The sequence below is a fragment of the Oenanthe melanoleuca genome, chromosome 13 (assembly GCF_029582105.1).
Source record: "Oenanthe melanoleuca isolate GR-GAL-2019-014 chromosome 13, OMel1.0, whole genome shotgun sequence".
NCBI lineage: Eukaryota > Metazoa > Chordata > Aves > Passeriformes > Muscicapidae > Oenanthe > Oenanthe melanoleuca.
The window spans coordinates 8,238,602-8,264,820 of NC_079347.1; the positions used below are offsets into that span (position 1 = coordinate 8,238,602).

The 26,219-nt window shown below is 42.0% G+C and overlaps 1 protein-coding gene across 2 annotated transcripts in view; it reads right to left on the reverse strand.

The window, feature by feature from the left end:
- Positions 1-26,219, reverse strand: part of GALNT10 (polypeptide N-acetylgalactosaminyltransferase 10) — a 76,785-nt gene that overhangs the window by 29,328 nt on the left and 21,238 nt on the right. Inside the window, exons 1-4 of one of the 2 annotated variants that reach the window (XM_056502607.1) lie at positions 19,768-19,883; positions 10,223-10,325; positions 9,218-9,356; positions 5,987-6,153 (exon numbers count right to left, since the gene is read on the reverse strand). In XM_056502607.1, the coding sequence (XP_056358582.1) occupies positions 5,987-6,153; positions 9,218-9,356; positions 10,223-10,325; positions 19,768-19,827 (469 nt within the window). In that variant the 5' untranslated portion in view covers positions 19,828-19,883. Of the gene's footprint in view, positions 1-5,986; positions 6,154-9,217; positions 9,357-10,222; positions 10,326-19,767; positions 19,884-26,219 lie in introns of those variants that run through there. The other variant, XM_056502606.1, reaches the window with a different exon arrangement.

The window sequence follows — 26,219 nt, forward strand, 5'->3', positions numbered from 1 at the left end:
GCTCAGTTTTCACATCTTGCCACTGCACAGACATGCATCACCATAAGGCAGAGGGCCCAGCTGGGTTAACACTTCCAGAACAATCCTGATGTTTGGAGACTGCAGTATTTTCAGGGCTGCCACATCCAGCTTTATTATTGTACCAACACAGTGCTTTGCATGTAACTCAGGCTTTGGAGATGACTGATGCTGCAGTTCTCATCTTCAACAAGGGACAACATTTGTTCTAAAACACTGTCATTTATACCAAAGTAATCTTAAAAACAAGTAAGAACAGGCTGTCACTCAATATGCAAATAATTGAATGCTGAAACGTGAGTTTTATGTGAAATTCAAGCGCTTAGCCACAATCACTGATTTCTGTCAAGCTCAGCCATAAAATAAGATAAACCCTGGGTGGTGTGTACCCTTTCCTCTGTGCACACAGCCAGCCCCAAGTACACCACAAGATGTTTCTTCTAAATGACATTCAGCAATTAAGTCACAGCCTCCTGCACACAGTGAGCTTCAAATATCTTGAATAATTTTTAAATTTCCACTGCTGCAAAGGGTGAAAAGGTAAAAATCCTACCATGTCTGACATTAAGGGAACGGCTGAAAAATCCATGATATCAGTTTGTTCCAGAAGCACATAAATGCAAACAATTAGTTTGTTTAAGAGGTCTTCTTTTACAGGTGTTTTCTAGATAAGTAATATGAGCTCTGCAGAAAAGGACCTGGGAGTCCCTTGGGCACAAACTGAAGCACAGGAAATGCGGTTTAATCATCAGGTATTTTTTTTAATTACTTTTTTTTAAACCAGGTCACTGACAGAGTGACTGAACAGCAGAACAGGTTCCCCAGGGACATTATGGAGTCTCCTTCCTTGGAGAGTTTCAAAATTTGAGTGAATAATAAGATCTGCAGAAACCTGCTGTAGCTAAGCAGAGGGGTTGGGTTAGATGATCTCCAGATGTCCTTTCCAAACTCAACTATTTTTGATTCTGTACCTGTTCCAGTCCCACCTGCACCTGTAAGAGACCTCTTCTCCAAAACAAAGGAGTTTGCCTTCTGCCTTTTACCAAGAGTATTTGATGTTCCACTGCTGTGTTGGGCTACCAAATATGTACCAAGTGAAAAGCAAAGAATGTTCTGACAAGCATCCTGCAAAAGGATGTGCTCTGCTCCTCCAGCCCAGGACTGATCATTTATTACTGAGAGACAGAGAACAGCTTTACATCTGTTCATGCAGACACAGAGACAGCTTTTACAGCAGAGGTGTCCACAAGCTACAAGAATTAGGTGGAGACCAACAATTCATTTCGTACAAGACAGACACTAGAGCTGAACAGCTCCATTTCTCACCACAGCAATTCAGGCTGCAGGCCCAGGGACTGAAGCAGACCCTGAAGAACCATGAACTGCCTGCCTGCTACTTGTTGCCAGCTATCAATAACAAAGTGCCATCAAAGCTGATAGAAAAACCTGCAGTGTTCAAACTGACCTGCAATTCCACTTCAGTTCTCCTCCTCCCATTTCTATGATAGAATAGAACCAAATTCCCACTCAGCAGCATGGTAATTAGATATTCAAAAAGAAAACAAATTTCAGATGACAGTCCCCAGGAGAAAACTGATATACATGGAAAAAACATTTTAGTTTACTTAGGGCCATTCTGTTAACAACAGGCTTGGAGGGATGCAATTAGTACCCTGCAAGCCAGCATATGAAAAGTTTTAATTTAACCTATCAGACCTAAAGAATAGCTACACAAATTAAAAAGTGAAGCCACAAATCCACACAGGAGTGGCACAGCTATTTTTATGATCAGGAATTCTAGAGTGGTAATTCACAAGTGCTGCATTCTGATTTCTGCTTACCCAGAAGGGCAGGCATTATTCTGGATCACCCTGCAATAGATGAGGTTCATCAAAGCCATGGAGGTCAGTCTGGGGCTCTCCAGCAGTTCTCTGCACCATGCAGGAGGAAGAAGCAGCCAATGCTGGGCAGGTTAATTCTTATTCTCCCACAATAGTTTGCTGAATTGGTGTCTCCCTCTTCAATATAACCTATTTTCTTCTGCACAGAAAATCCCTACAGATGTCTTGAGCTGGGGAGAAAGCTCTTACATCACTCTCAATGAAGTTTGTGGGGAAAAAAAGCATTATAGCAGTCCTAATGCAATGCTGACAGCAGAGACTACCAATAGGGAAAGTAAAAAATAGCCCTGCAATATTCACTCTGCTGTGACCAATGGCATATGATGGAAAGTACTCCTTTTAAATCAACCCAGCCTACCAAGGGAATCCCCACAGAGGAAGATTTAAGTGTCAGGAAGGAGCTGCTGGAGGTGACAATGTGGTGTGCAGCTCAGGTAAAGAGGATAGAACCACCATATGGAACTGACCCCACTGACAGGCAGCCCTTCCCACAGCACTCTGGCTGACACAGAACCCTGCACAAAACTTGGGTGAGGTAAGGCTCTAGCCTTTTTTTAGATTTGGACCATTTGCATTATACTGCAGGCATACAAAAAAAACCCCCAAACCATTCCAGACTGCAAGTTGTTCCAGCACATTTTGACTTTCCAAGTACAAAGCACAGGAAACATTTAAAAAACATGACTTGTAAAGCTTTTGCTGCTCCCTGTTAAGATTTGCTGTCATCAGGACAGCATCTTTTGGATGAAAAATATTTATGGCTAAAGGTCACAGAGTTGTCTCTTTCAAAAAAATTAAGAAATAAATGGCTGCTGACACTTCCAGATGATGATTCATCTGTCCAGGAGCTCCAATAACACACGGCCACAGCTGCCCCTCAGGTTTGCTGCAGACCACAGCAGCCACCAACTAACCCAACAATCTGTCTTCACTCTCCTGTCACTCTGTTAGCCAACTTCTCAGCCCTCTTTATAGACACACCAAAAATTCCTTACACTCAAGCTTAAAACCAGATGAAAAACATATGAAAATAACATCTGTCGGAAAAAACACTGTTTGCAGTAGCCAGGTTTCCACACTTCCTATTATTACCAAAGTCCTCTTTTCTTCATGTGCAGCAAAGATTCTCCATGTATGAGATACAGAGATGAAAAAGGCTGAGGGATCAGCACCAATATCACCATTCTTAGAAACCAGTGAGACAGCAGAACAAGAAAGAAACATTCCAGCACCTCAAGGGCAGCTGGCAAACCCCAGCACGTTTAACCCCAGCACACAGCAGCATGCAAGAAATGCTGCCAGCAGAGAGAGAGATTCTCCTTGCCAGGGAAGGTCAGGCTATTGAAGGTTATTCTTTAAAGAGTTATTAAAGTTCTAGAGGTCTGTTTAGACAACCCTCAAGTGAAAGGCCAGCATGAGATACAGCAGTGGTATCCAATGTTTTTTCCTGTCCGAGTAACATCTTGATAAAAAAAATTAATAACAGATTTTTATTGAGTGATTATCCTTTGGCTTTTCACTGGAGTTTATGACAACTATTTACTGATCTCTTCAGGGAAGGAGATGACATTTACTGTTTGTACTATGCCCCCCTGATCTCAGATGTGGCCTCTACTGTCACTACATGCAACAGTGATTCTGTAACTTTAAAAGAAAGATGTTGCTACAGATTTAGGGGACTATTATTTCGAACAGAAGCACAGAATTCTTGAAGACAATACAGAATACTTTGCAGACAATGCAGAAGGCAAATCATTTCTGATTTGCAAAGAAAAATCAAGACATTTCTTCTCATTATTTTTACTGCTCCCCAGTTCTGTGGCACAGCTGTGATGATCATCAGCTTGGACGTGGAGTTCTTATTATCTGCCCAATTTAATCATAAGAAACAGATAACCAGAGCAGTTGCCTAACAATCCAAATCCAAGAATGTGCTCTTTTTCAAACATGTAACATACAAGTAAAAGATTTCCTGGAACTTCTGTTCTTTCTTGCATTTCAGATTGATGCATTAAACTATCAATTCTCAATTACAGGATTGAAGTGTTTGTTGTTTAGGTTTCGGGTTTTCTTGTTGTTGTTTTTTTTTAAACAATGGATAAATTACAACCAGAAATTTGTAACCATCAGCCTTTCAAGTCAAGATCATGTGATCAGGATTTAAGAGCTCTCTAAGACTAAGGATCTATTTGAGCCCATTGAGGGATGTGGAAGCCAACCCAGTGTGGTTAAGGAAGAAAAGTGCAGATAGAGAACTGACAGCACTGAAGGAAAGATGTTTCATCCTAACCAGCAATTGTCCCAGTGTGCAGAAATCCAACTGTGCTAGTAGAAAAATACTGGTTTAAAAAAAAACCCAGACAAGAAAAATCTCCCCAAACAAAGAGAATCCCCACACCAGTTTTTATTAATACACTCTCTTTGCATGACTTTGAATGTCTCCTTTGACAGTTCAGGTCACTGTCCAGCACCTGGAGTCTTTTATATCCATTTATAAATAGATGCTGCACACAAATGAATCCCAGCTACTTCTTGCAACCTTTGTATGCAAGATGGGTGACCAAGGGAGAAGAGTTTTGTCTTAGAGACAGGTGAACAGAGAAGAGCAAGCTGGACAAACAGCACAGGTGCAGACTGAGGAGCAGGGAGGGCTCTCTTTCACCTCAGGGCACATCTAAAGGGCACATCTAAAGAACAAGGAAAACAGATCCACAGGAAACCAGATTTCATTACCTCCACTTCTCTGAAAAGAAATCCATTTGTACAATTCACTTGTGGGTACAGCATGAGCTTGTCTAATTTCCTTCTAGAATGAGTAGCAATAAAGAGACCTTGTCAGGAGGGTGGGTTTTCCTTCTCCTCACCTTAGCCTGAATATCCTCTAAAGAAATACTTATTTCATGTAACATTGATTTGTTCAATGCAGCATGCCTTGCTTGCAAACTAATGAGAGGACTTTAGACCAAGTCTACAGCTGTTGGGTAGTGCCTATTTGGAAGCCAGTATAGGTCAGAACACTAAATATTCACAAGCTTGTTTCCAAGCTCATTTAGGAGCTTCTTATATGGAAGGTTTCTGGAGATGTATCCTATAGGACCTGTATAGAAAGCTCTTTTGCCTCACTTGAGCAATATCAATGGCTTGAACTCTGCAGCTCAAAGAGTCTGAGTAACTTTAAGGGAGAAAATAGTTACTAGATCTGACCATAACCCCTCAATGTCACTGTGCCCTCTTCAACACCAGTCAGAGGACTTTCCATGGGATTTCTCCACCTATGCAATGTCTTCATAACAGGGGCACTCATTCCTCCTTCACTTGCCTTTTCCAGCACAGCAAGGGTGGAAAACACACAGCAAAGTGTAGCTTAATCTGCATCAGGCACCACTTAAATGGCTCATAGAAAAAGATCTCAGGGACTACACACACACATTGCTGCTGCAATGACAAGTGGCTGCTCCATTCATGGTGATGTGTGGTGCCAGTGACTCCACATCTCTGCAGACAGCATTTCAACCCAATCCAAAGTGACTGCTCCGGGCACTGCAGTACAGAATATCGAGGGAAGTTTCCAGCAAGAGAGAGAAAAGGTTTGGATGCTGCACATTTACTTTTCAGGAACACGAAATTCATGAGAAAGGCAAGCCAAATCATAGGCAGTCCCAGGTGGAAACCTTTTATCAAGGATTCTTTTACATGTTCTGCGTCAAGAAAGAAAAAAAAAAAAAAACCCAAGAAGAAAGCAGAATGTAAGGAGAGAGCTATTCCCATCTCTTAGCTTTTTATTTTGTTATTTCAAGAGTCAACATTTAATGTTAAGGGGTAAACAGGCCCTTAGCTGAATATTAAAACCACTTCCCTAGCTTTTCATACTGCCCAGAACACAGGACAGTCCATGTCAGCAGCAGCTAAACCAGAACACCCTGAATAGGGAACATGAATTTTCTGCTTTCAAGTGTACCAGAGCAAGATTCCCCTGAGCTCTGCTGCTGGCAAGTGAAAAACCTGAGGTCATTACACATGTATTTACAAGTGCACTGATGCCGTGGGTGGGGATGTCACATCCAAACCTCTGTCACTGAAGTCATCCACCAGCACGACCTCTGCCACCAGCTCGGGCGGGGAGCGGTTCAGGACGCTGTGCACCGTCCGCAGCAGGGACGACCATCCTTCGTTGTGGAACGGGATGATCACACTGGTGTTTGGGAGCTTCTCCAGGTACAGCTTGTTCTTGCAGCTGGACACAGACAGAGCAAGTCAAAGGGTGCTGCCAGAACACACCAAAAAACACGCCAGCACTTGCATATTAATTACCAGCGAGCAAGTTAGTTCTTCCTTTACTCCTCAAAATGATGAAGAGTGCATTCGTTTTCTTAATTTTGAAATAGAGGTAATAAACAATCTTGTAGGGTTGGTAGTTCATAAGTAACATTCTGCAGTATGAAGTGCAGTGTTTATTTTCCTGCAGGTGTGGCCCTAAGTGGACTTTACACCTTGTTAAACAGGTAACCTCTAAAGCCACACAGCAACCTAATGTGGTTAAAAACACCCAGAAGCTCTTCAGTAGGGGTCAAAAATCTATTCCATCCCTGGAGCCCCCTGTATCCAGAACAAACCAGTGTAAATGGAGGTGTGTGCAGGCACAATGACAGTGCCAGCAGAAGCTGCCCTGTGCCCAGGAGCAGGGCAGGGAGGTCCCACACTGCTCCTGTCCCTTGCACAGCCCCCAGGCTGCTGTGCCTGCCAGCCCTTGGGAGCTGTCACTGTGCACAATCCCATGCACACAGGCACTAATTCCTTCCCCTGGCCCCCGGAAGGGCAGACAGGAATGAAAGCAGCTCTGGCAGTGGCAGCTTTTTCCTGGTACCTTTCCCAGGGCACAGAGAAGGATGCACCTATGTTATACAAGCTCAATACATCTGTGCCTACAGGAAGTTACTCTGGTGCCTGTGTGAGAGGACAGTAACTTATTCTGGGTGTAATGAATTGTCCTGGGGTGCTGCCAAGAGCCTGCAGGCTGTGGCTGCAATGCACAGATGCAAGATGCAAACTGAAGCTGCAGGGACTGCTTTCATCCAGCCCTTGGCATTGCCATCCTAACCTTCTTCCAACTGCTACTAGCTACAGTTCTGTTCCAATATGAACTAAGAGCCCTTGAATTGTTTCTAACTCTTAAACTGGAATTCTCATTTTCTGACTAACTTTAACAAGTGGGAAACTTTAGCTATTAAGTTTAACCATTAAGCGTGGAGAGAAATTGCTTCCCTCCAGCTACTGTATCTACAATTGCTTTACAAGACCTGCAAAATTAGTATTTAATATTAAAAACCCTAGAGGCACTTAAAGGAAATGTTATCAGGGGAAGACATGACTGTTGAAACAAACAATGGTATGTGTGCACCAGGCAGATCCAGCACCTGCTGTGCCCCAGCTCCCTGAGCCCCACAATTAACAGAAAACAGAGGTCACACACTATTTGGCATATTAAAATCCACACAAACTATCTCACACATCAGCTGCTTCTTTGCCCTTTCTCTGTTGGGAAGAAGCCCAGCTGTGGCCCCAAAGCTTAGGGCAAGGGAGATAATGCATTTTTCCCCAGCACACCTTCTCCTCACACTCCCTGCTGTCTGCAGGCAAGTCTCCAAACTCTCTATTCCCTCACTGCATGCAAGAGGATCTAAACCACAGCTCCCTTCTTTCTGGAATACTCTTTATGGACTTGTGACTTTATGACTAGGTCAGCCTAAGTTTGTTAAAAATTGCCCTCATCAACCTCTCCAGTAACACAAACCATACCATTTCATGTATATCTTTTTTAATGAGCACAGAAAATGCAGAGCAGATCCTTCCAGTCATGAATTCCTTCACTGCACATCCCCACTATGGGTAAAACCCTTCTCCCTGCCCAGCTCATCCCAGCACCCATTAGTACATGCTGTTTATCCACTCCTTGAGCCCCCACAATTACAGTTTGCTGTGCTGGGGGAAAGGATGTGTCAAGCAACAAGCAAACCACTGCAGCAGCACCATTAATCACAGCTTAAATCACTGGTGTCACAGACACTTCACTTATTAATTTTATCTGAGCCTGGAGTTAGAAGTTTCACATTTTAAAAAAGTTTAAATAGCAGAATTAGCAACACTGAGTTGGCAATTTCAGGAAACACTGGAGCATGTGAGGTAACACATTAAACCCTCAGATAACAAAATACTGTCATTGTCTGATGTTTAAGTTCTCAGAGCCCAAGGCAGACCCTGTAAATGGAGGCCAGGTAGAATTTAGATTAGTAAATTCAAACTATATTTCCTAGAACTTGAACGTGGGCTCATCCACAAACATCTTCAGTTACCTGATTTATCTTTATGTTTAAGTATTTCAGCTGCATGCCTAAAATATTTATGGAGCTCCACTCACTACTTTATTTTATGTGTTCATATTGAGAAAGGGTGTCAAGCCAGTGTATTTGATTAGTTTGCTGTGACAGCTGAAGAGGCAATAACTCAATTGTGCAGTTAACAAATTATAAAACCTGACTTCTGGAACTTGTATCTCATAAATAAAGTAGATGTTGAATTCAGATTTACTAAACTGTGATAAACACAGCTTTACACAAAAAAATCTTAGATTTAAATGTCTGACAATGCTTTCAGATTAAGAACCTCACAAACAGTATTTAAAAACCTCAGCTTTGTATAAACAAAGGCAAAGTCCTAACTGATGCACTTTTGCTAGAGTAAAACTTCTGGCTTGCCAAAATCCAGTTCAATATCATCCTAAGCATTATGTCCAAAATCCAATGGACTCTAAAGTAAGCATTCAATTGGAACTTGTTTCTACTTGTAAACCCTGATGAGGCTGCTTTTATGAGGAAGATGTCCACAAAAACAATCCATAAACCTGGTAAAACTCTTCACACATAGTTGAATGAAGCTACTCACATCTTTCTCTGTTCCCGAGCATTCCAGAGTCATTTCCAGCTAGTGGCCAACATAAGAACTGGAACCTCTGGGTTACATTAAAGATTTCTTCTGAGCAGGGTTGCAAGTTTGTGGCAATTTTAAGCCAATTGAAATCAAAAAATGATTTTTTTTATCCCCAGATTTGATCTCTTCTATTTCCCACTGAAATTACTACACACTGTCCTTTATTAAGGAAATACCAGGACCCAGCTGTGCATGGACTGTCTTTTATGACCAAAGATACAAGAGTTCATAATAAAAAAAGAACACATTCCTGTAGAGGTGGTAATTTAGGGCTTGCAAACCTGCACTCATAGAAATGCAAACTGTATACTCACTTTGGATGCCTGATGTCTGGAAGGGAACGATTCAGAGAAATTTTATCACTCACAAAGATATTAAAGCCATTTTCCCTGTACGCCTGGTCCACTCGCTCTGCGTCAGTCATTGGGTAAGGTTTTCCCTGTTCTCCATTTCCTGTGGATAGGCAGAAAGTAAATACAGATCATTGCTGCTAATTAGGGCTTAACAGGCCAGAAACCAATCCATATAGCAGAAAAAAAAAAAAAAAAAAAAAAGAATCTTATAGTCTTTGAACATTACTTTATTAGTTCTGTGCTCTGTGTCACATTTAGCACCGGGTCAACCACGTCAATTTAACAATTTTATCTGATAAGCAATTCTGCTACAAACCATTCAGCTGTGCAAATCAAAGGTAAAACTCTTCCTTCTAAGACCAGAAGCAGAAGGGATTTTGGCAATGCTGTGGAGGATCTACAGAATGGCTTTTGTTTCACAGTGGGAAGAATCCATGCGGTTTGAATATCTCAGCACTGTTGGAATTCTCAGCACAGATGGATTTGTGCTCTTGCACTGAGGGGCAGAGCCCTTGCAAACACATCAGTGTAAAGCTGTGACATTCAAAATGTGCCTTATTTGTAATGCAAGACAAACCCCAGAATTACAGAATGGGCTTGTATGAATGTTATAGTCCAGAACGTTTTTCATATTCTTCCTTCCTGGATCTCCCATTTTTGGGAGAGGTACATGCACACTTTTTTTTTGGGGGGAGTAAGTTTTTAAAAATCAATTTCCCATATGCCATAAAAACACCAAGATTTAAATTATACATTTGCACCTCAAAATAGTTATTGTTGAGGAAAAAGGAATTTAATTGGGATTAACACAGCTAAAAGATTAACAGATGAATTGGCTTTAATGCTGCATCATGTCAAGAACATCACTTTGACCCTAAAGTTGAACATGTTGTTCTACACTCAGCCTACCAAATAAAATCAAAGTTACAATCTGTATTAAAACATTTTCATAGCAATTTTACATACCTACACGCTCAGAGTCCCTCCTTATGGCTTCTTTGTTATGCCAGTCTTTTTTCCTTTGTCCATCAGCAAAGTAAGGGTCTTTCTTTTGCCTCACATAGGATGCCTTTTAAACAAAAAACTGGATATATAATAAACACACAACAAATGAAACCTTTCCTCAGCAGCCTCTCCTTCCTGTAAGAGGAAATTAAACATCTCCCTTAAGGCAAGATCATCACAAGCAAATGGCTTTTAGCCTGAAAGGGGTGAGGGGGGAATTGAGTTTTGCTTGTCTCAGAACTTTATCTGAGTCTGTTAAATGATATTTTTCCAGGGCACCATCATGTATGCAGAACAGTATTTCTTAATCAGAGAATCTATTAAAAACCCCCATTTTCATTTTGAAAACATCCAATACATCTTACAGCCTTTTTGTTAATTAAATAGGATGTAATGGGAGACCTATTGCAGGATCATTATTAATGAGATGCTACCACACCTGAATAAAATCAAAGTAAGATTTAAAAGGTCGTTTATTAAGACTCTTGCTGCTGAATGCATTTAGAGATTCTATTTCACTATGTTGTTCCTGAAATTCAAAAACCACAGGTGCTTTGAAAACAAGTCAGCAAATGAAGATACCCAGGAATCCAATGTCTCCAGCTCACCTCTGACTGCACAGGATGGAGACTCGCATTTGCTGAAGGAAAAAGGATCATGAGAGGCACTGCAAAAGCCTTATTGATTCACATCATGCAGGAGAAGGCAAGTGCAGCCCCAGAGCAGCTGAGCTGGTGAAAAAACCACACACTCCTGTCATGGAAAGGGCTCACCTGAACCCACCAAACATAAACACCAAACTGATTTGCTTAACCTGCCTTGCGGTTTTCCAGCTGTCCCTTAAACACCGCTGTTCTGTGAATTCCTACCTGGTCACTTCTAACCATTCCCACTAAATAAACCACACTAGACCACACTACCATCCTGTGAAATTTCTGCCTCTAATTTTGCAAGAACAATTCTTTGCCAGGCCAGCTCACTGACCAGTCTCCTCTCCAGGATACTCCTCTGCCAGGAAAAGTCCTGGAAAGCTCTCACAGATCAGAGCACCTCGTTGCCAGGAGAGTTTTGCCAACTTTCTGAGCACCAGCCTTCTGCACAAGTACCATAATGGGCACAGGAACAACTGGCAAAGCTGAAATCTCTGTATTTTAGGTCTCTTTTGTCTCTTGTTTATAGTGTTCTGGACTGAAAGCACACACCAGGAGAATCACTGACAATGCCACTATCCCTCCTGCCATTTGCTGGGATTAAACATGTGAAAATCCCTTAAATGCTCCGGAGACCCCACCCAGCACTGCAGAGGAGAGCATGGCCAGAGTGTCCAGGGACTAGACCCAGCAGGAAGAACACACATTCAACTCTGAACCTCACAAAACCACTGCACTTGTGGGAGCCCAGCACCCCAAGTCAAACCTGTAAAAGTGTGCAGGGAATTCAGGCAACCTGGAGAAAAAGAGGTAAACTGAGACCCACCAGCAAAGAGACATCTAATTTGTCTAACAGAGCATTGCTAATAGCATTTAAATTCCATCTCTTTCTGGGAATTGGGCAACTTAAACTAGAATTGCAGAGGCCCCTCCCTTCCCTCTGAACACATCCCTTAGAAAGCATCTGTCCACTGCTGCAGGTGCCCATGGGGACTGCTCTCTGTGCTGGGTTTAGCTGGGGTAGAGTTAATTCTCTTCACTGGAGCTGCTATGGGGCTGTGACTTGGCTTCATGCTGGAAAGTGTTGGTAAAACAGGGACGTTTTTATTGCTGCTGGACAGGGCTTACCCAAAGAGCCTTCAGAGAGGAAGGTGGCAGTGCATGGGAAGCTGGGAGGGGACACAGCCAGGACAGCTGACCCAGGGACATCCCACACCATGTGGTGTCATGCTCAGTACATAAAGCTGGGGAAGGAGGAGGAAGCAGAGTTTTTTTTGGAGTGGTGACAATTATCTCACTGCTTTCCTGGGGAAGGCTGAACACCTGCCTGCTCATGGTAAGCAGGGAATGGATTCCCTGGTTTGTTTTGCTTTGTGGGGTTTTTGCTTTACTTTTTAAACTCTTTATCTCAACTCATGAGTTTTCTCACTTCTCCTGTGCCAGTTCTCACCCCCACCGTGGGTGGCTGCGTGGGGCTGAGCTGCCAGCTGGGATACAACCAGGACTCACTCCTTCTGAAATCCACACATGGGATGGATCTGCAGCTGTCCTCCACAGCTCCAGAGACGGGAGAGACATTTCAAATACACCCCAAAGGATTCACCAGCACCTCCAGAAGCCTCTGAGGGAAGCCACACCACTGGGCTGGCTCAGCAGGGGCACCTCTCACCATTACACAGCAGTGCCACCACAGCAGCAGCCTAAAAGCCATTAAAGAGCACCTGCAGCCATCCCTGCTCAGCATATGCACCCCCAGGCTGTGGGCTGGAGCAATCCTTGTGTTTGTGTGCTCAGTGCAGGATAATGTGTACAGGGAAGTAAATTTTCTGCACAGCTTCAAGCCATTCTTCAGAGGGGTCAGCAATGTGCATGTAAACATCCTCAGAGCAAGCAACAACCTAATGCAAGCAATTTAAACCCTGAGATAGAGGGAAAGCAGGCAGCAGCACATCCTCCAGGGCTGTTAAAATAAAGGAAAACAAAAAAAGAAAAACAAAAAAATCACAGAGACAGCCACTGCACTACACACAGCACCCATCAGGCAGATGGACAGTAGAAAGTCAAGCACACAGATGTATTTCTCTCAGTCCCAGATAAATTTACACACAAAAGCATCTCTGAGTGGGGTTAAGCTAACCCTGTCAGGGCCACACATGTCAGTTATTTGTAAACTTTAAATTAAGCAAGAGGGAAAACTATGAAGCACACACATCAGTTATTCAGACCTCTCTGAACTGCAGTGTGGGACTTCAGAGGTACACAGAGTAAGAGTTATTGATCCTGAAGTCCTGGGAACTGGCTCTGTACAGCTCTCAGTCTTGGAGACTTACAAGGATCAACACCTCTTCATGCTGCCATTGACAAAATGAAATGAGGACTGTGCAGGGTGAGTCATTATCAGCCCCTCTGCCTGCAGTGCTCATGGTGTTTCTGCCAAAACACCAAAGAGACTCACACAGGACAAGCAGAACATGAACCTCTGTTGGATCAACATAAACCCGAAGTGGTTTTTAGAATCCTGAACGGCAGATGCAGTTCCAGGTCATGGCAGACATGCTGCATTCTGGAGCTGCTTTTGGTCTTGGGCAGAGAAGTTACCTTAGTTCATCCAACTCTGGAGTCCTCCAATACATTTAATTCAGCTTGGGTAAATGTTAAGAGGTTAGAATATTTCTTACTGTATCCCTTGCAAGCAAACATACACCGCTTACAGTGGTTTTGCAGGTCGCTGTTAAAACACCCTAACTCAAAAGTCTGATGTGAGTCACTGATGTGTGCTGTCAACAGTGTGTAAACATTAATTTTGAAGTGACTTTCAGTGCTAGGAAAGGAGTATCAGTGTCTTTGCCTCGGTGACCTTGCCAGCCCTCACCATCCACACAGCCCTGGAGGGAAGGTGCAGCAGCAGCAGCCTGATCAGCATCGTATTTCTGGTTAAGAACCACACTTGCAACACCAACCTAATTTCAGCAGACCACCAAAAAAAGCCAGTGTGAACCATGAAACATTTGCCTTCCCCCTCCTCAACTGCAGTTCTTATCTCATGCCATCACTATCAGCAGAGCTGTGTGTAAGGTTGCAGGCACGATGCCACCATATGTCCTCAAAGTCCCTCTCCCTGGGAAAATGGGCAGGTTGTTGACATTGATGTGATTTTGGAAGCTCTTTTCCTTCTTTGATGTTTCCCCCTCCAACCCCCTCTCTGTAAAAGATGTCTGAGCTCTAGAAATCCAGACACAGCATACAGGGACCAGAATGTTGCTTTTTTTAGTTTCCTTCAGGGATGGTGCATGGGATTTGACTCAATTATGCAAATTACATAACTTGATGATACTCCTTCAACAAATGCTCTAGACTGTGATATCAGAGCAATCTGCAAAACACAGCAAGTTTCCTAGGACTGACTTTTGCTTTAAATCTTAAACAAGCATCTCATTTATGGAGAGCTGTATTTCATCTCAATTTCTACTCTCATCCTAATTTCTCATTAATTCTAACTGCACAGCAGGAGGTAGAACATTTTTTGTCCAAACCCTGCACCATATCCCCCCATGTGCATTTTATCTGTGGAATGCAGTGACCATTGTTTGAACATTGGAGCTGTCAATTCTGCATGGTTAGGGTAAATTCACATTATGGACATGGATTTCTATCCCTACAAAAGAGGTCAGCAATTTTCACTTCAGCTCTGCATTAGCTTCCCATTTTGCAAAAATATGGCTGTTTTTTTAAATGGTCAATTGTAAACAACATGTAAAAAGCACATTTTAAAGCATGAAGGCTTCATTATGATCATCTAGTCAGGCTATGTAAGTGCACCAGCCATTGAATTCCATCCATTAACTCCTCCAACAAGCCCTTAAGTTCTATTTCAGCTCGAGCACATTTTCTTTTCCTTAAGAACTGGAAGTTGTTTACCACGAAGGAGTGATTACTTCTCCAGCAATCTCTTAAACTGTTCTCCTGCCTGTTTCCAGCCTTCATTTTTTAAAAACTGAAAATGAACTAAAGTAGAAAGGCATATTAAGCAATACATTGAAAATGTATTTAGACAGATTGCTGTAAATAAGCCCCTTCTGTTGTCTACCACACTATTACTTAACACGCCGCCAAAGCAATTGATCAGCGTTCAAACGCCAAATGCACAAAAATGGAATTTTAATTTTTTGTTTAATCACTATTTAGTGTGCCTGGCTGCAGCCAAAAGAAAAAAAAAAAAAAGTGTGGATGGAGACATAAGCCAAGAGTTTTCTCCACGAGGCAAAGAGATTTGCTGAAGCATATATGTTAACCATAATGCTGTACAGATCTCAAACCCTCTTTAAACATTGGTTTTCCTGATTTATGGTTTTCTTTCAAACCAAGGAGCTAGAATCAGACCCATGATTTTTGGAGACAGTGTCAAACAGGGCATCTGCTTCACTCCAGACCTCTTCATTTATCCCAGCACCTCAGCAAGTCTATCTTGCACTTATATCCTACAACAAGATGTCGAAGATGCCAAAACAATTCAAGAAAAACAACAGGGAAAGGGAAAGCAGCAAGTAGGGACCATTCCTCTATTTATTAAAGGAACTTGCAGCCTGAGGTGAACTCGGTGGAACACTCCAAAGCACACACTTGGGAACAACCCAGTTGTCATATTCTGTGACATGGCAGAGCAGAAAAAGAAAACATCTATAGGTAGATTTTTTCTATTCTTCCAAAACCTTCAGTACCTGAGGTGTTTCAGGAAACAAAATGTGAGGGAAGCCAGGTCTAGCAGAAAACAGGAAGAATCCTCCCTCTCACTGCAGCAAACTCAGGTTTTACTCATCGTGGGGCCATCCATGCTAAATGTAAGTAACCCTTTCCTAAATATAACAACATTTGCTATCTATTTATATGTACCATGAAGAAATGCAATTCTCTTTTTGGTTTGTCAGAGCTCTGTTAGCAAGTGTTGAACAACAAACTGGTGCAGCATTCACGCAGCACAAACAGACTCCATCCTTTTTACTGGCAGAAAAACAGCTGAGACTTCCAGATGAGCTAATGAAAAATAAAAATATCACTAACATCAGCTGGAAGCTGCTCCTGGGTCAGGAAGCTGAGCATAACCTCAGTCAATCAAAGCCCCTCATTTACTGGAACAGGAGGAAGCATACTACTGGAAGAAAAGGCTGCTAAAAGCCTGTTGTGTGATCTACCCAAGTGTTTTCAAAAGGTTAATTTTTGAAGCTATTTCAGCCCATAAAAAATTTAAAAGGTACATTAACATAATCCATACATTCAACATTTCAGGAACTATTAAAAGGCAACACAGCACTAAATGGCACCACATCATGCAGAATTTTTTAAGTGCTTTCAAAGACAGAAAAGCCAAGTTCATCTTCACATCTTCACAGCTTGTTGGGACTCACACCCAAGCATCAGGTTTGAACCACACCTGAACTTTTCATACAGAATGCTATCCATCATTTCCTTTCCCACCTGTAACACTGAAATCAGATTTCTGCTTTGTTTTTGAGGAGGCCAGGCTTTGAAGTATGGAAATATCCCGTGTGATTACTTCAGCAGTAGAGCCCCAGATCACTGCGGGCACTGCTGGGTCAGTCCTTACCCTGTGTCAGAGAATGAAACCACAGCTGCACCAGAACCAGCTGAAGGGATCAGTGCAGGCAGGCACAAAGCAGAGCCTTTTGTGCAGAATGCCCAGGGACATCTGGGAGCTGTGGAGTTATTAAAGAATGTGTTCCTTGCAGAATGCCAGATCCTCGCTGGATGGGACAGCTTGCTGCTTTTAGCTGGTTTTTAATGCAGTATGCTTTTTGTACCCAGTGCTAGAACAGCACTTGTTTGAACTGAAACTCCCCCCCACTTTAAATTCCTTCAGTTAACAAATTTTATTCAACATCAGTTGCTGAAAACCTCTTAGCACAAAAAAAAAAAAAAAATTCATCTTGCAAAAAGTCCTGGATCATTGGTGGATTAAAGTCTGCAGACATCAGCTAAGCACAGTGATATGACATCCAGCTGAGTCATCTATCTCTGCCAAACACCTCACATTTGTTCTTTGCTTACCTTTAGATATAATACTATAGTTTTGTGAGGTCTGCTGTTCTGAACTTACTGTTTGACTAATTCAGCCCAGGTCTGCAGAGGCACAGCACTTCCAAGGTCAGCAGAGAGCACTGAGCAGCGAGTTCCTCCCTGAATTTAAGCACATCTTGTGATAGCACAGCAGTTTCAGTCTCAGACTTCCCTTTCAGCTCTTAAAACCCCAGCTGGCCTAGTTTTAGAATTCATTTGCCCACAATAGCTTTCTCATCTTTTCTGTTCACTAAAACATTTACAGCCCTTTCCATCTACAGAACTGCTCCACCTCCCACACTGAGCCTGTCTCAGGAATCTGCTGAACACTGTGGAATAAGCTCCTGCAGGCATTTAGCTGGGGTAAACCACCTTGTTTTTCCCTCAAGCAATAAGAACATTTCTTTAACCTTGCTCTAAGATACAGCAACACCCTATAAAATTCCCAAAGAATACATCATGCCCTGTGCTAGCCTCTGGTTGGGATGGAGACAATCCACTGCTCACCTTGCCTGAGGTACAAGAGCCAGGAGGGGCTTGGACAACAAACACACAAAATGAATATGCAGACAGAAGTAATCTCTGAACTGCCATTCCAAATAAGATTAGACTTCCCACCCCTCCCACCTTCCCTTTCTGCTTTACAGCTTGCTGGAAACATAAAACTAGATGAGCTCTCCCAAGGAACCAGGGTACATTTAGTGTTTTATCACATGTCCTAGAGTTGCTTTTGGACTGCAACTCCTGGCAGAGGCTACAGGCTGGAAATCCAGAGAGATGCACTTTGTTTTCCACAGAATCTAGTACTATCTATGGCTGTCTTAAATACAGCCTTAGTTCACTGAAGGAGACAGCAAGCTGGCTTGGGGATCAGTTTGAGAAGTGACCATTTGAAGCAGAACCTGGCAGGTACCCACACTCCATTTAACTCAACTGAACAGCCCACAAGGTGCAGTGGCTTCCTACAAGGGCAAACTTTGGAGCACTGTTTCTGAAATCTGACTTTCCAGTAAGACTTACAGATTATGTTGCATATGCAAAAATAGTTGAATAATCTGTATTAAGATTTAATAAAAATGCAGGACACAAAACCTATTAATTCCATCATCTTGGTGAATTCCCTGTACTCGAGCTATAAACTCCAGATCAGATTATAGGAATGTTAAGCCAATCAAGGACTGCTCAGATGAACACAACTTCCAAATATTCTATACACAAGCATAGAAGCAAACCCTGTATAATATTAGCAGAAATCCCATTACAAATACATCATGATGAGCATCCTGAATATCTTCAGCACAGAAATACTACACAGAGGTGAAATTCCCAGCACTCAACCAATACAAGATGACAACTAAGGTGATGCTGCATGTAGGTGGACCTGGCAAATGTGTGACTGCAAATTTGACTTGGTTCAGTTTACAAGAAAAAATGCACAGCATGTATAACTATCTGAATGATAAAACATGGCAATTTGTGCCTTTCATTCAGTGGAATCCACCTCATTGGGTACTAGGTCCTTGGGAAACCCTGGTATAAGTCCTGGTATAAACTGGCATAACTGGTACAAAAATGGAAATCAAATGATAAATAAAAGATAAGGCTGCTAATGCTCCAATAATCTTTGAAGCAAGGACAGGACAAAATCTTCCTGCTAGACATGCAAAGGAAGAATTCTAAGTACTTTCCACAGAGACAGACATTCCAAGAGAAAAACACTTAATTTTGGGGCTTACCAATGTGCAAAGTATACTACCAGGACACCCTGCACTTTGTGATAAAGGCTGCACTAGAACATGTTTTCTGAGGTAAGATGAGCCAGGCAGTTTGAAAGCTTGCCAACAGTTACAGTTCATAATAGTAAACAGAAATGCTCAGGATTTTGCCCAAAAAAGCAGGCAGAACAGCATAAGGCATCCATAAGCCTGACAGAGCTGCTGCAGTCTGCAACAGCTGACAGTGTAGATCAGATATTTACCTTTCCTCATGGAAATTGGGCTGCTGCCAAACTTACACAAACAAAATTCAAGGGCACGTTATGGAAGGTTTGATGCCTGGTGAGGGGCAAAGATTTGTCAGCAAGCACAGTTCAGTGGCTTCTGAAAGGTTAATACTGCTCCTCTGAAATCTCCAAAAAGGTAAAAAAAGATCCAGCATTTAGTGCTATGGAAAAATATACTCAATCCATACATACAAAGCCTACGTGACAGATATGACTCAAAAACTGGAATAAGAACTGTAGCTGCCACTTTGTTGTGTGCCAGGTACTGAGAATGTGTTTTATGTCAGCACAGTGCTTCCCACAGCAAGTTGCATACCATGCTTAGAAACTGTTTCTTCCCTGAATTTTGAAAGCTACTAGGGAAAAAAAAAATAAAAAAATCTGTATTTTAGGTTTTTTTTCTTGAGCTTTCAGCCATCACTAGGAGTTACACATAAAATTACTGAAGTATCTCCAGCCAGATATCTGACTGTCATCTGTGGAAAAGTCAGACCCAAAAGCAGAGGATGTCAGAACATCTATGAACAGCATCCACCAACACAGGGAGAGATCCCCAGACACGCTCTGCCAGCTCACCTGGCTCAGCAGACCCAGATCAGATGATTGATGCTTAACCCTAAACTGTGCCTGGAAATGCAGACAGGTGACACAATAAATACTCAGCCAAATGAATTTTAGAGACAACTTAAGCCATCAAGAAGCCTATAGATATTTCAGAGTGCACTCTTGCCCCATTTATCTCCTGCTACCAGGAACAATTAGTCTGCCTACATAATACTTACATGCATCTTGAACCAAATAGTTCCTGCTAACTCCAACAAAGCAAAAAGAACCACGAGCATTTTTCTGTTTTATTTTCCACAGACCAGGCAGTACCTTCAATGCTGACAATGCTCACTTGCCTTGCAGACACTGGGAAATCAACAACCACTCTGACAGCTTTAGTTTAGGAAAAAAGAAAAATCAAAATCATTCTTTACAATATACTTTTACTATTACTTCAGGTGGTGCTCCAAAACAGGTTTGTTTTTGTTTGCCTGTTTCCCACCAACAGCATCAGTCTCAGCACAGCTTTTTCTTAGCAGCAAAACCACAATTTTCTAGCTTTCATCAACAGAATGCCCCTATTTCCCTTTTAGCTGTTTAAAGATTTTAAAGTGAATTCCTTACCAAATTCCTTCCTGGCAAATTTGATACTTCTTGACAGTATTATATTAAACTGAAATCATCAGCACTAAAAAGCAACATTTAACAGGGCTCTTCTTCCCAAGGAGCTATTTAACTGTTCCTCACAAAAATCCCAAATTCTCAAAAATCAGAGCTACTGCACAAAAATCCCAAATTCAGTTGCCTACCTCTTCTAGGAGACCAGGTCACCACTGATGGGTGGCCAAAATGACTCAGAGAACACACGTATCACACAATTATGGACTAAAAAACCCACCAGGAACCACTCAGGGAAGGTTATCCCATGGATAAATAACTTGCATTTACAGTAATGTTTAGAGGTTTCTGAACAGTTTAAAGCTGAGGTGCCAAGCACATGTACCCAGCAAGGGAGAGTGTCTGGCACCCTTTCCCCACTCCTCCCTCCACAGGGAAAGCACTGGCAGAGCTCCCTGCAGCACTCCTGCTCCTGGGTACAGTATGTGCATCATCTCATCACACTTCCCAAGTTTAATACTCCTCTCCCAAGCAAGCTGCTCACCAGGCTTCACTCCATCCTTTCAAACACATGAAATTGTGAATGTCACACATCTTTATGCCAGACCAGGAGTTACCTGTCCATTCCTGCACCCTGGGGTGAGGTGAGGCTGATCCAAGGCCAGGAAAGAATCAGCTAATCCTCCTGTGTGGGTACCACTGGTCCCTTCTAGAAATGATGCCCAGTGACCACTGAGCCTGGTATGGGTGCAACAGGGGAAAATAGAGGCTAAAAAAACAAATCAGTTGAGTCTGGGAAGAAGCTGGTTGACAGTGTTAGGCTGCCTGTGGAAGGCAGATAATATTTCCAATAACTGAAAGATGCTGAACACTTCTGGGAAATTGAGGAAGAGCAGGGCTGGGGATGCAGACACCAAAACATTGTATATGTCTAAAAGGTGACAAATCACTTTTGGATGTCATCTTAAAAGTGACAAACTGCTGCTAACTACAGCAGTGTCAGGATTAAAAAGGAAGAAACAAGCAGCTTCTTTTTGGAACACATAACAACCAGGCAGACAGGAGAGAAGGGAGAGGTGTCACTCAGGGAGGTAAAACTGAGCATACTGAGTCTTGTTATTGTTAATATCCAAACTGGAATTCACTCTAATCTAATCAAAACTTACACATTCTGATGCAAACATTCAGATCATGTGTCAGAGCAATCTTTGCCAGAATCTTTCTAGACCCTGTAAAATTATCTATCGATTTCAATACTGGAATGGGAAACAGGCTTGTTAAATCTGCTGATGTCGCTAACTGGAGAAGAGGATTAAAATTCAAAAGCAGTCCTGGCCACAGAAAAAAGCATCAAAAATTCAGGATACTGTTCGAAGGGTAAAGAAGACATTAGCTGTACAAATGTGAGACTTCAATGATTTTTTAAGCAGCTGTTCAGCAGCTGTTCTATCATCATGAATGTATGGAACTCTGTCCTGCTCTTTGAAAAAAACTAATTTCATCCTGAGATATTTACAAAAACATCACATGCAGAAAAATGCAAAATAATGGATGCTGATGAGGGCAGAGATGACTGGGCAGAAAAGGAAGGGCATGCATTACAAATAGCCCTCACTCTTTTCCACACTGCTGTAAAGAAGAAAAGGCCAAGACATGAAATTATGAAAGAGACTTTTCAACTATGTAAGAAATTAATATAGTTCATCCTGGGCCAAGAGGCAATTAGACTTTGAGGGGTTTCATTTCACCACAAGGATCTTAAGAGAGATCTTTCCCTTGAGAAAACACTGAATTCCTGAAATTTTCAGTGTCCACTTCCTGGATAGGGTTATAGCAGCCAAATATCCTCACAAGCATCCTTTAGGCTTCACATTAAAATATACCACAATATTTCCTATTTTCCTAGATCTATTCTAGCTCCTATAGCACAGCAGAACTAAATTCCAAAGAAGCTGAATTATTTAGAGCATTTACTGTCCTTCAGGGTCATTACAAGAGCGTAGAAGTTAGCCCTATGATAAAATATAAATTCTCTTCTCTACGGCATAGTCTGACCTCGCTATAATGAAGCTCTGTGGGACTTAGAAAAATTGCAGTACAGCAGGACATTCTCTAAAATACAGTTTTTGTAGTTTCTCATACAGAATAAAGTAGCACCCAATTTGACTCAAATGCATTATATCTGGTATTTTTATGAATCTTACTTCATATTGAAAGAATACTGCTTAAGCATTGACAAAAACAGGGGAAAATCAATAAAGAAATAAAATGCATGGTTATACATGAGATGCAGCAGAGAATGACAGCTACAAACTCCTCAGATTTGCTTAGGTGTTTGTTCTCAACCTAGTCTCATTAAGCAGGGAAAAAGAATGAAGCCCCCACTGCTGGGACCGTTTCAGAGAGGGCAGGCTATTAGCAGGTCGTGTTAGAGAGCGCCTGACTAATTCATTGTGTGCTCATCTCTCTCGAGTCCTCTGAAAATTTATGGTGTAACACCTCATGGCAAAAACAGCACTGGCAAAACAGTGCTGGCTGCTCAGCTCACACTGGGAGCTCCACTTCACCTCTTTGGAGGAATTTTGAAGGTGAATCTCTGTTCAGCCTTGTACAGAGTAGCATAAACTATTTTAAAGCCTCCTTTTAATGGGAACAGGGAGTGAGACACAACTTGTATCCTAGATTTTGTGTGTTCCCTGGACTCAAGGACAGTTGTTCTGGGAGTATTCAGGCAATGCTCAGACATTTTTTTAAAGAGCCATGTTCACTGGCTTTCAGCAGAAAGAAGGATAACTCTGCTGAAAGGGGTTATGGTTAATGCTGTTCTGCACAATGTGAGTGAAGGAAGAAGGACCACTGCCCTCTGGAAAATGATGTTCTACAGAAAAGCAATGGGAAGATCATGGGTGTAACACACAGCATTTTAAAGAGGTTTTCAGAACAGCCTTTGTGACACTGACAATTTCTTCCCTCCCTGAAGCAGCACAGATGTTTTGGAAATGGAGCACTCCAAGCCTTAAGCATTTCCAACTGTGGTGTGCAGAGAGGAGAGGCTCCCTCTGCTCTGAGGTTTGGCTGCACTCACAGTTAACATCAGAATTCCTGAATTCTGTGACGTGGTGAAGTGCAATCAAACAGAACTGCTTTAACAAAAACTTCATCTCCTTCAAGCTCTATGGTTTTTAAATGCTCTGTCACACTTGCACATCTGTTGAATGAGGAAGTGACCTTGGAGGAGAGTAAGGAGGCTGAAGAAACTGCTGGGAACAAAGAGATGCAATTAGTGATGATGAACTGGTCTTATTACCATAGAAGGCTCAAGTTCAAGTCTTGATCTGTGTCATAAGTGAAGAATCAATCTGGTTAATTTTGCCAATAGCCATTCTTCAGAAACCATTTTTCATTACTGCCAAAAAAGATCTCTGCCCTGAGGAGTGAGAGCATTAACCAGAGCATTTTGGGGCAGCCAACACTGCCTGAGAGCTGTTGCCCTTCAGACCCACCTCCTGACCACAGAAAGCTTTCACAGAGATCCCTTTTGCTTGTGACAACAGCCTGTTTCACACACACTTCATGCAGAGAATCCTAAAAACCCTGCCAATGCTGAAATACTATTAAATAACAATTCAAGACTGATGTAATGGGCATGGGGGTTCCTTCCTCTCTTCTTCTTTGCAAGTCAAAAAATAGTTTTCCATTCAAGAATGATTTTGAAGAAGCTATACTGCATATACAGATGTAACAACACAGCCTATCACAAGTTTTTATCAAAACTGACAAGCTCATGGCGTGAACATTACAACATCTTAAAACCCCTCAGCACAAAAGAACAGCTAAAAAGTCCTGAATGACTTTGCTCAGGAGATGGACACTGTGTGTGCTCCAGCTGACCTTACTAATGATCATTCAAGCTTCAAATCTGCTGCTAAAGTCTCCGTTGTAAGCAATTATTTGCCTCTGTGCAAAAATGTTCATTTCATGCTCTGTAAACACATCTCCTTGTGAAAGACCAGCCTGCCCATAAAGATTGCTTCTGACAGCCTGCTGACCATCTCCTGCAGCATCTTTTGGAGGCAGAAACATCTGTTCTCCCCTCCCAGAGAAGAGGGCATGTTTACAGGTGAGCCATGTACAATGGCAGCTGGAGAGTGCTGGCACTTAAGTAAGACAGAGTAACTTGACACTGTAAAATTAAAGACAGCAGCAACTGCTTTCAAGTAGCTGTAATAATTTGTCATAGCATTTAATCAACTAACCTCTTGTGGAAAACATCCCCTCTGCAGTGCTGCTCTCAGGGTAAGGATTCATGGATGAGGCAGGCTGTGGTAAGAAAGATGGCTTTTTAAGTAAAGGTGGAACTACAGCAGGAAGGGTGGTTGTCAAGCTTCAGGGGAAAAAAGCACCACACTGGTTATACACCAGTAATAAGCAGGCAGATTATTTAGCCCAAACCACAGGCAACCACACCTAATCCTGTGAAGTCTCTCCCCATGAGATCGTGAAACATGATGCTATATGGAAAGTGTTTTTGCCCAAGAACATTAGACTGAATCTCAAATCCATTACATACAGTGCCAGTTTTGGGTGCCAGTACATGCAAGATCACTGGGAGACAAACTGCATTTTTTAAGGTAATATGAAAAGAAGAAAATAAAAGGAAAAGCAACTGCCTTCCCAAAACACAAGCTAAATGTTAGATGTGGAAGTTACCACCTTTTGCTAGAAAGGCAAGAGAATCATAAATATGCCAGACACTTAATGCATGGAAACAAGTCATCTTTGAATAATTTTATGCTATTAAGAGATGCACACTAAATGTGGACCCAAATCACTTCATAATTCATAACTACCACATACTAAAAGTCATTCTTGATATTTCACAGCAAGTCACCAACCAGAGTGGTCTTTCAGATGCATCTAAATTCACTTCACCACGCAGACAGAGCAAGGAAATCCTTTCACCCCTCCTCAGTATCTACCTCGGAGAGAAGTGCCACTTCTATCTCAGCACTTCTTCACAGATGACTTCAACCAGACCTATTTTCCCATGCCTCATGTTACAAAACACTCCAGAGGCCAAACAAAGTGAACTAGTCTTTTTTTATTTCTAAGAACAGCTTTTGAAACTTGAAGTAAGCAGAGACTTGGAGATTTAAGTGTCTACATGACGTTCCCAGATTAGGAAATATTTATTTATTTCCACAAATTTACCACTGTGCAAAGAGGCAAGACAAGTTCATCATCCCAAAAAGCCTAAGCCAGAGCAGTTGGCTATTATGAATAATAAAAGCAAAAAGCTCAGATAAATGTCTATGTTTCAGTAATCCCATTTAGGACAGCTGCTCAGAATAACCTACGTAGGAGTGGATTTTCACAAATTACATTAACGGGGGGAGGGCCATAACACTTATTGTAATGACAAGATGTCAATCTTGCCAAAAAGTAAAAAGTAAGATTCTTAGTACATGCAATTTAGTGGAATTAGTTTCCAATTTGCATAACAAAACAAAAATCAAGGCTGCTCTGTACTTTCAAGTAAAACTAATCTTAGATTGATAAATCCTGACACTTTTGTCCATGGTCTGAAGTAAATCCTTGCAAATTCTTTGAAGAGGTGAGACCAACAGTCTTGTTGCTCTACACAGCTGAGCAAAACCAGTTTACTGAATTACACTGCTTTTCTACACTCATCATCTTGGGAAGCACAGCTCAGTTTAAAGGCTTTTTTTCTTGTCTCAAATCCAGCTTCTCTCATTGATCTGGTTGCAGCAAGTCCTCATCCAGGGCCATACCAGTGCAGTGCAGGGAAAAGTAAACTGGAAAAAGGGGACAAGATCATCAAATTGCCTCTATTACCAAAGACAATCCCTGTCAAAGTCCTCCTTAACAGGCCCTGGTTACTGGATCCTTATTTTTCAGGCAGCAGAGCACACCTCAGGCAATCAATTTAAGATTCTTCCTGCCATCTCTACCACTCCAAAAGTCAAATTCACACTTTCATACTTCCTCATACATGAACATGTATCAATCTCGACCTCCTCCTAACTTTCAGGCTTAGTAAACCAAAGAG